The sequence below is a fragment of the Haemorhous mexicanus genome, chromosome 2 (assembly GCF_027477595.1).
Source record: "Haemorhous mexicanus isolate bHaeMex1 chromosome 2, bHaeMex1.pri, whole genome shotgun sequence".
In the NCBI taxonomy this organism is placed as follows: Eukaryota; Metazoa; Chordata; class Aves; order Passeriformes; family Fringillidae; genus Haemorhous; species Haemorhous mexicanus.
Genome location: NC_082342.1, coordinates 57,980,628 through 57,991,203, shown reverse-complemented (window position 1 = coordinate 57,991,203; position 10,576 = coordinate 57,980,628). Strand labels below are relative to the sequence as shown.

Here is a 10,576-nt window from a genome sequence, read left to right as displayed (position 1 = left end):
TGTTTGCTCAAGCTTGGCTCCAGACCAGCTTTTCCAGAAGCAGTCAGGCACCAGTGCATTTGTCAGAGTCACTTTGCTCCCACTGATGCTAGTTATGTGCCTTTTGAAAATCCCACTTAGGGTGAGTGCAAATCTTGCCCCAGGTGTGCTCACTTGGGTTCATTCAACTGTAATTACAGGTCAGCTCTGCTTGCACCAGAGTCCTTCCACCGATCCCCTCACTTTCCTGGCACAGCAATGATCTGTGTCCCTGATGTGAGGGTGGTAAAATTAATTCTGCATATTGGAAACTGAAAAGTGAAGCTATGGAAGGGTAAGAATGCTATGAATCAGTTCTCTCAGTGAAGTGATACTAAAGCTAACTCTAACTTAGGAGCAGCTTGTTTATTCTCAATCAAGCCCCTTCTCCCCTTGCTTTTCCACACACAAATACCTGTAGATGATGGCAGCGTGTCTGCCAGTCAAAAAAGACTCAGTGTCACATCAAGCCACAACTCAGCCCAGACTGAGAGCCTGCATGTGAGCAGTGCCAGGGCTGATGGGCCTTTTTAATGCAGGGAGCCTTATTAGTCTGAATATTTTGAGACCACGGAGCCATCTAAATCTGCCATTGCCGACTTGTAGTCATAAGCAGTGCAAAGACATCTTCCTTTTTTCCCCCTTTCGATTGGTATTTTGGCATAAAACAGAGGAAAAAAATTATAGGAGTTTAGCTTTCATGCCCTAAATATAAACATAGCCCTGGAAGACACAGCAGCAGCAGCTGATGCAGGAGCAGGTAAGTTTTTGACTAACCAAACTGCTTGGATCAGTAAATTCTGGAATAACAGCATTACAAAGCGCAGGAAGCTGGGAACCTCATATACTGACTCTCCTGGGCCTTGGAAGAAACTCCAGAATCAGGTCAGAATCCTTAACTCAGACCTATCTCAAGACTGAACTTCTGAATCTTAAATTTCTCTGCATATTATTTTTAATCCATCTTTGTATTTTCTGTACCTTAGAGTGCATTACTCCTGGCGATGACATTTCTTTGTCCATTTGTTTCCAGCCACAGTCAAAGGCAAGTGGTCACCCTCTCAGCCATGATTTACTGAGGTCTCAGTGTCCCCTATGATGTCATGGCTGTTTATATCCTAAGGAAATCTCTCCCTGGAAAAGTAAACTCATTTAAAGAACTAATGATCATAGGAAACTGCCAAACAACTGCCTGGGAAATAAGGAGCCCAGAGGTGAATAACAGATACACACACACTGACTGTCTCTTGATGAAGCAGGACAAAACTTCCCTTTTACTTTCATCCTCAGTTCTCTTGTTCACAGAAATAGGAGGGTTGCAGAATAGCTAGGAATGAACTGCCACCGTGTGGCCAAGTCTCAATTTTAGCTACCTTTCTAGAAATCTTCAAGAGCTGATGCTGTAAATGACAGTCCCCAGCACTTAACTGTGCAAGGTTTGTGCTCAATCACTTGTTTTACTTTGGTGTCATGTGCTGTGTCTCCCTATCAGTGGCCATAAGCTTCTTGGTGAAGTCTTGCTTCCTTCTCAATCTCACTTTTATTATAGGGTGGAATACATCACTTTTAATTCCATAAACTCTTTTTATATTTTCTCTTATAGGTTACCTCATCTTCTGTGAGGAGTCAGGCTATCACAGTCACTGAGTCATTCGGATGGTGATGCCTGGTCTAACATTATAAGTGACGGACAATATTTTAATATGACAAGCCTAGTAGTAGAAAACTTGTCATCATGCACTAAATTGCTGCTAATCAAGCAACAGGCTTTAGCTTCTGCCTCTCAGTCTGCTCAGAAGCAGCTGGGCTCATTTGTCATGGTTTGCCCTCAAAATTCTTCCTGAATATTTTTCTACCTGCTAAACTCACAATAGTTAAAGAGTCATTCCACCGACTTTATGCAGCCTGTTTTCTCTTTACCATGAGCATAATTCAGAGCTACAGGCCCAAAAGTTGGCAAAAGCCTCCTAAACACAGCCTGCTGTGACTGGTCAGCTTCGTGCTGCTTTCATCTCCTTGTGGACCTGCCCCACCACCAAATCACAGGAGGCACTCTCCAAAATTTACCCAAGCAGAATGACAAACTGAGCCAACAGCTGTGAAAATTTTCAAGACACCCACTAGGTGTGAATCTAATATTTTTAATACACCCCCTCAAAGCTGGAGCAGCAGATAGCCATGTATTTTTCTATCCATTACCTTGGAGGACTTCCTGCATTACTTGAGGCAAAGCTGACACCTTCTGCCTTCATCGTGACTTTATGACACTGCAAGATTCAAACCAGAGCTTACATATTGTCCAGCTGCCAACTTTCCATTAGCTGCCTATATTTCTTCTGTGTCTGCCAAAAGCCCTTACAATTTCACCTCACTTACATGTGTTGTGATTACACTGAGTTGCCCAACACAAAAAGATAAAATTATTTTGAATCCTCCAGGACATGATTCCTACAACAGACTTCACCTCTCTTCAGTTGCTGGCTTCTTGTACACAGTGTCTTTAGTTTCTCAAAGACAGATGGGAATGTGGTGTCGCAGAAATTTGTAGCCAGGGCCTCTTCAGATCTAGTACTCAGCAATGACACAAGCTGGAGGGACACATCCTAATATCATCACATATCCTAATACTTCAACTGAGCTGGATTTGAAACAACAAAGTATGAGATGTTTTCACAAAGATCTTGCTTATTAATCCAGGGCCCTCTGGGAAAGAGCTCTTGGGGATCAGTGCTGCAGGGAACACTGGCACACAGCGACCTTGATCCATAGAGCTCCTGGTTGATGCCCTTCATTACCACGGCCTGGGGGCAGGACTCAAAGGGCTCACTAACAATCTCTTCAAAAGATCTAGGTCAGTCAGAGCTCTCTGGTCATGAACAACTCTTCTGTGCAATTGGCATTGTCAGAACACCTCCAGTAGCTGCCTAATTTCTAGGATGTTATGCCTGAAAATAACTGCAGGTTGCAGCAAGGTCATTTAGAGGGCATACCCATGACAGAGAGAATCCCTTCAGTGTCCATTCAGAGAGCTCTGCCTGCAGAGCCATGAGGGAATGATTCAGCCCAGATGGGGAGCACTTTTGTAGGGCAAGCAACTGCTCCTGAAAGCTGTGTAGAAAGCTGCCTAGGGTGAGCCAGTGCCAGGCAGGGGCAGGGCTCTGTCTTGGGATAATACAGAGGGTGCTGCCATCCACACTAAATCCTTCTCTGAGGAGGCAGCTGACACTGGGGATGGAGATGCTCCCCTTTCCTCTCTCCTGCTCCCTTTCTGCTTCACTGCCTACTCTAGCACAGGTAGCACAAGATCTCTGAACCCTCAGCTCCCAGCTCTGCAGAGAGTGCCCTGAGATGCAGGGACTGCTCTCCATAGCTCCGCTGGAGCTGAGCCATGCTCAGTGAGGAGCATATAGGGGTTAATATGCTAGAAGAAGAAGGAAGGTGCCTGTGTTCATGGGATAGATGATAGAACAAGTTCTCAGAGAAAAACTGGTTTATTTTACTTGCTTAATTAGAATTTCCCAAGAGGATGTCTGGCTTGAAGTGAACTTTAAGAAAAGAGGGAAAAAAGTCACAGAATCCAAATAGAAATTATAAATCTGATTTCCCCCTGCCTTTGTCTCTTATTCATAAAAGCAAACCCGATTTCACACTGAAGCTTCTGTGCTGGACAGCAGGGGGACCCTCACCCTCTATCACAGCCAGATGATCAGAGATGTCTGTTTTACAAGGGCAGACAAGAGGTTACAGGGAAGGACTGCTTCGCACATGCTGAAGCAGTCTGGTTCTGCACATCAAAATGCATTCTTAAAACAATAGCAAAGAGATCAGTTACTCCAATGCATAAAACCTTGGCACTACGAACATGAAACACAGCCCAGGGCAGAAAAACATTGGAATCCTTTTCTTCTTTCTTCTCATCAGTATTTTAATTATGCACATGCATAATTTTGTTATAGTAACTCAAACAAGATGGTGAGATTTCCTGTCAGCACCCATCCATGTTGCAGGTTCTAGTAGCAAAAAGATGCCCACACAGTCAGTAAAAATGTTCCTCGGCAACTTCAGTATGAAATTCTGTTTGGAGAGGGGTTTCAGGGTGGCAGAGTTGCCAAAAATGTAAAGTTCTGAGCACTGTCCCCCTTCTCTCACACACACACAGAGCTGCAGCCTTGAGGCATGCCAGAACCTAGGGGTGTGTTTGAAACATGCTGTGCTCTGGCTATCCCACCTGGATGAGTGGAATTCCATGATCACGTTCAGAGGCAGAATAGTTTTAAGGGCATTCAGCTCAGGGCAGACCGTACAGAACTGGGGAAGTACAAAGGCAGCAACACAATATAAAGGATACAGACTATTGTGAAAAGCACCAAGAGCAGGGAGACAAAACCCAGACCTTAATGTAAAGTCTTCTTGAATATGTATCAATTACGTAATTTAAACTGGTCATTTTCAAGAGGATGCAAACTAGGCCAAGAGCAACAAAAGCACCTCCAGAACTGAAGTGCTACAGAAACAATTCTTCCATCTGCTTCACAAACATCACTAGAAAAAGAATCTAAATGCTATAATCAAACAGGAGATGCCAGCTCTGAATGGAGGAACATATGGTTTTTTGGCACTTTCCTATCTTATGACAGAAAGTGGCCTAGATCATTCAGTTCAGAGATATACTTGCAACCCATGGCAGAAATGCCTTTTGAATAACTTAGTCCCAAGGACTGGGAACACAAATCAGCAAGAATTAACACCTACCAAATTTTCTGTCTGAGGGTACAAGGTTTATGGAGGTTTTGGTATATCAGATGAGTTATATTGATGGCCAGTGCCTTAGGAAATTCATCCAAGCCTGTAGACATAAAAACTACTGATCACAGACACAAGGAAACTAGCAAATCACCAGCTGGTTATACCAGTGCTGCCATGATCCATCTGTCAGAGTCCAGCACCAGCTGAACGATGCCAGATGAAAAAAAAATCAGAGTAAGAAAAAGCTTGATCCCAAACACCTTAGCAAATTCTGAAGACAAAGTATGAGCTGGGCAAAACAGGCAGAGCATGGGTCGTGTTAATTCCAAGTACCACATGGAATACATATCCCCTCTAAGATGAAGAGAAACACTTCTAGACTTCATTCATCCTAATATATTGTCTTTAATGATGGAGTAGCAGAATTCCAAATACTGGGTGTAATCTAAAGGTGATGTGGTGGCTTTGTCTGCAAGTTCTCTTCTGCCCCTGAGAGCAACCTTTGCTCCAATTTATTTAAATGTTCTCCATGACTTTAAGCTTTTCTAGTGTGCACTGGGGTGTCAAAATTCATCAGCTGGATGTTAAAATAGACAAAAACTAGCACGGGGTGTAACCATATGAAAAAAGTTGCCTACATTTTTGTGTGCAGTGAATATTTTGATGCATCCAACAAAAAAGCCATTTCCAATAGCAAACTGAGTACAGAACACACTGGAGCACTCTATTACCCTAAACACAAGTTTCTAATGCTGATTCCCTCACTCCAGCTCTTTTCTGCTCATGCTGCAGACAGAGGCTATCTTGGTGCTGTATACTCTCAGAACATAGAGTCAATGATGGCACGTACAAATTTTCACAAGCAACAGAAGGAGAAAATTCTGCTTCACTGCTCTGACATTGGAAACACTGCTGCAAAAACTCCAACATATTTGCTGAATTCCTTGAACTGCTTTGCAGTACGGTGTCAGAAGAAAAATTACTGCACCAGGCAATCTCTGAATCATTGCTTTCTGTAACAGCACTAGAAAAAAAGGCTTGTCAAGCTGGAGTTCCCCCCACCAAGCTGAATGACAAAGCAGTATTGTTAGGCACAGAAAATTTGTTGAGTTAAACCCTCATATGAGTCCAACATTGGAATAGCCATGGCTTAAAATATGTCCCCCATGAAGAACCTTCAGTGACTACACAGGTCACTTCTAGAGTGTAAGTGATGGATCAGTGGTAAAAAAAAAAAAAATTAAAAAATTCAGGTCTTCCATGCCTTATTTCATTTATTCTGTCTTCAAGTGAAAAGGGAACATTCTTCTTTCAACATTCTTTCTTGCGTGTTTTAGGCTTAAATTTTAAAGTGCTGTATGCCCCTTCCACAGCTTTGGGCAGGTACATGGGATGCCTTTCCAGCCTTTTCCTAGAGCCAGTGGTTCTCCGCTGGCTGTTTCTCTGGGATTGCTTAGCTGCTTGGGCAGTGTCTTGTGAGTATCTCCGGGGAGCACGAAGGATCCAGTTTGAATGCAAACTGTGTTCACTTGTACTGGTAGCAACTGAAAGACAGAAGTTAATCTGGGATTAACAGCTTGTCAGTGACATTTTTATCTGCACAGTGAGGGAACACAGCAAGGGTGCTCGCTGGGTCCTTCCTGGAGGCAAGATCAGGAGACAAACCTGGTTTCACTTCAGGATATCACTAGGGATGGGATTCATTTTATCTAGAATTTCAACACCTGCAGCATAAATTTGCATGTGAGAGCTAGTCCCTTCAAATACACTCTTTGGGCATTGCTAAAATTATCTGCTTCAGTTATTCACCTCAGCCTGAAGCAAAGGTGAGAAATATCTATAAGCCCTCTGCTAATTATACAGGAGAGATGATGACCTTGCATTGGTACATCTTCATTTCTTTGAGCAATCCCATCCTTTCTGATGGAAACCTCCTGTTATTTAGGTCACCCAGCCATTTCTCAAAAAAAAAAAAAAAAGATGAAGAAAAAATACATTTATACTTTCTATAATTCTCCAAAGACAGCTTGAGGTAGAAATGCAAGGGTGGAGTTCAGCCCTGAGCAGAAGGCAAGCTCTATTCCAACCCTGCACATGAAGTAGTTGCACCCATTCAGCACGGAACAAGTGACATATTACTGTAATTTCACATATTGCATGTAACGGTCCTAGATTTGGGAAGTGAAACTAGAGGACAACTGATAAATTAAATAAATTAATGAAACAAATGTGATGTCACAATGCCATTCCTCCCTCTACCTCTGCACCCCAAACCCCATCATATTTGGCTGGTTCATACTGCACCATCAAAATCGACATCCACATTTGGCAGATCCACGTCAGGAACTCTCCGCCATCTCTCTGAATCCAGGTCTGCAATGACTGAGTCAAAGAAGGCTATTGCTTCTCTTACATCTGAACTGGACTGTGGGCCCTTTCTTTCCATGGATGCCTGTTGATCAGACAAAGGAGAAAAAAGGGTTGGGCACAATGATTTCTTAATGAGAACACTCTATATGAAAAATATATTTGGTGCTACACTTCAGGCTGTCAGAAGAGAAACACAGGTCCAGACTACTCCACAGTGTAGAAATCAAAGAAAGCAGGGCAGCAGATATCTAACAAATATCCATCCTGTTGCATGCTCATCAGCAAGTACCTTCCACTTGGGCACTACTGGCCAGGTATTATGAAATCCCTCGGAATCCATGTTCCAGGCTGTTTAATTGGGTGGCTAAGTGACAGCTGGGCTTTGTGGCCAAATTTATTCTGCCTAGCACTAGGCTCCTAAGGAGACACACATTAGAAGTGTAGTCATGCAGGGCTCCTCCTGTAATTAATGCTGGGCTCCAGTAGCTTCAGAAGATGAGTCAGGCCTTAAGTAGGCTGAACCCTCCTCTGCAGGCTGCTCTTTCTCTCAGCTGAAAAGGGATTGAGGGGTAACTTTGTTACTAATATAAGCATCTTATTAAAATGCCTAGGTTAGGTGAAATTAATCCAGATCTAAATTGCTGAAGTCTTTTTGAAATTAAAAAGGATGGTGTGCACTAAAATATGAGTCATTCAACACTGTGATAATTCCCACAGGAAAGGCACACAGTTTAAAATTAGGAGCCTGTCTTGATGAAAAAGGAAATGCCTATCTATAAATGCTGAAGCAGTCATAAAACCTGGGTCAGGGATTCTGAAGGTACATATGGGATGAATAATTCCTGCCAGGCTCTACCTAATGAAGGGACATATATTTTCCTTGCTAGTCCAAGTCAGCTATATCGTCAGGCTGCAATACCAGCTCAGAAAATTGCTACCCTGGGTTCCAATGAGAGAAAAGGATACATGCCATGTCACACCTCTGAAGGACCAGCCTGCTCCCTGTTCTGTGGAGGCAGAGAGATGAACTAGCTGATTCCTCTCCTGACATTATGGGTTGATTGACATCCTCAGAAGTGTTAAAAGATAGCTGCTACCACACATCTCCTGGAAATAGTGACTGCTATTATGACTAAGCCCTTCTTGGTTAAAAGGCATTTTAAAGACATGCCTATGTGCTCCCAGCATCTGACCCATCTCTCTCTTCTTTCCTTCCACTAAGCACAAGGGGCACATTTTGAATCCATGGTCAGTCTGTAGTCCAGGACCCAGGGATCTTTGGATCAAAACTCCCATGGGGACAGGTTTGTCTGGACAAATTACCTTCCTATAAATCATGCAGCAGGTTAGAGAGAGAAGTGCATTTCCACTGATAGGTAATTTAATAAGAGCAGATAGCTTGGGACAAAACCATTCAAGCCTGGTGATAACACAAACCTTGCAATCTCTGAACAATAAATATGTAGTTAGGAAGAAGAATAGTCTGAATGTTGTCAAAGTCTTCCTGACCTCTCCTTAATTTTTACAAAGCCAGAGGTGTGCAGCTGTGACCCTGCCATTTGTGTTGGCAAGGGTATCCCGCTGGTGTTCCTGTCTGTTTCCAAGGGGATGGGTGATGGAGTGAGCATGCCAGTCACTACCAGGACTGTTCATACACAGGGGCTAGGTGGCCAGCCTCAGAGTGTGGGAGATCCAATTGTTTACCAAAAAACAAGTTGAGCTTTTGGTCTTTTTCTTAAGTATTTTCAGCAGCACATCTCAGAAGTTCACAAACCATTCTGACGCTCTGCTGTGACAGAACATCTAAATATGGCAGCAACAATATTTAATGTCAACCTGGCCTAATTTCAGCCCTACATCCCTTCTTCCCACCATTCCCATTATTATGCAGCTTAAAACTGCACTGGATAACCTGTGAGTCTCCTGTTGAAGTCTTGTTTGCAGTCATGTTACCCAAACAGATCATCCCACTTGCTGCAGCTCTTTGTTTTGTCCTCACTGAATCAAGTACAGAGGCAAAGTAACCACTGAACTGTTCAGTGACATGCAAAGTGATAAAGCTTTTTTTTCTAGGATACATGAAAATAATCTGCACCAAAGATGATATTCTAGTTTTATTTTTGTATTTTCATTACAGTAAAGGGTTAATAATTACACTGTCTACAAATGACCCTCCAACTTATTAATGAACAGTGAAAGGAAACCTTAAGAATTCCTCATGCCCCACATCCAACCAGTAGAGGTTGTACTGATGCTAAATGTAGCACTGACAAATTAACTGACCACTCAGGAAAAAAAATTCCTCTTTGTTTCAGTGAATTTATAATTATTTTGTGTAAGTAATTTTGTCAATAATGAGACTGCCAAGAAATCCAGAGATTACTGCATTTGTCAGCTATTAATAGCCATAAATAATCACAGTGAAGGACTCCAAGGTACTTAAGTAGAATGTCAGAGCTTGCTCTTTCATTTCCAACATTTTCCATACTCTCACAACTTTTTCCTAGTTTCTCTCTCCCAACATTTCCCCCCCTCAAACACAGACACATACATTTCTTTCTATGACCAGTCATTCATTCCTAATTTTACACTACTTAGAAAGAATCTTAAGGTATTTAGCAACACTTAAATTGATGCAAAAATAAAATGACAATGGGCTGAAAGAAATAAAGCAGAAAATCAATAGAGGTGACATAGCTTCAATGATTTTGTTGCTTAAGACTAAGCACATGGCAAAAGTTCTTGGAAATTACCTTAGAAGACTCCTTGGAAGGAAGTGGAAGAAATGACTTTTTTCCACTTTTGGATGATCTTGTGGATGCTGGAGAATCTGCAGCCATATGCATGGATTTCAAGTTATTGATGTTCTCAAGATATTTTTTTCTCAAGGCTAGCAGATCCTGTAGGTACTTCAAGCAGTCCTGAGTCTTAGAGTACATCCAGTCTCTGTCTTCCTCTTTTGGCTGAAAGCAAGAGTCGATGCTGGTTGTACTTCTGCACTTTTTTAGTGGCTCAGTAACTTTTTCCTGCTCACCTCCAAGGACATACATAGAAGTGCTGCGGATCAGTCTCACTGCAGAGCCAGCGCCATCACTGTAAGGGATGTCATCTGTCACGTTTCTTCGCTGGCAGTTGGGGTGAAATATAGAATGGATCTTTTTGAACATAATGTGTCACTTCCTCCCTTTTATATTTTTTCTCTTTCAGCTCCTTAATTTCAAACTGGATCAGGAAATCAGCAGCAGTTACCTTTGCCCTCAGCACACAAAAAAAGTTGCCACTTACTGTAATGGGGATGAAAAAAACCCCTATGGCTGCACCAATTGTTTTCAGTCTAACATTGTGAGAAGCATGATGGTAACCCAGAAACGTCTTTTCTATTTCGTTTGCGTCTGTGAAAGAGCTTTGTCCTTTCCTCGGTTCAAAATATAGCTGAGGAAGT

The 10,576-nt window shown here is 42.4% G+C and overlaps 1 protein-coding gene across 1 annotated transcript; it reads right to left on the bottom strand.

Moving 5' to 3' along the window:
- Nucleotides 1-6,075: 6,075 nt before the first annotated feature.
- Nucleotides 6,076-10,301, bottom strand: C2H13orf42 (chromosome 2 C13orf42 homolog). The gene is made up of 3 exons (XM_059840305.1): nucleotides 9,888-10,301; nucleotides 7,069-7,216; nucleotides 6,076-6,308 (listed from the first exon to the last, which is right to left on the bottom strand). Exons 1-3 carry the CDS (start codon nucleotides 10,299-10,301, stop codon nucleotides 6,076-6,078), a joined length of 795 nt encoding a protein of 264 aa, XP_059696288.1.
- Between the last annotated feature and the right edge of the window lie 275 nt (nucleotides 10,302-10,576).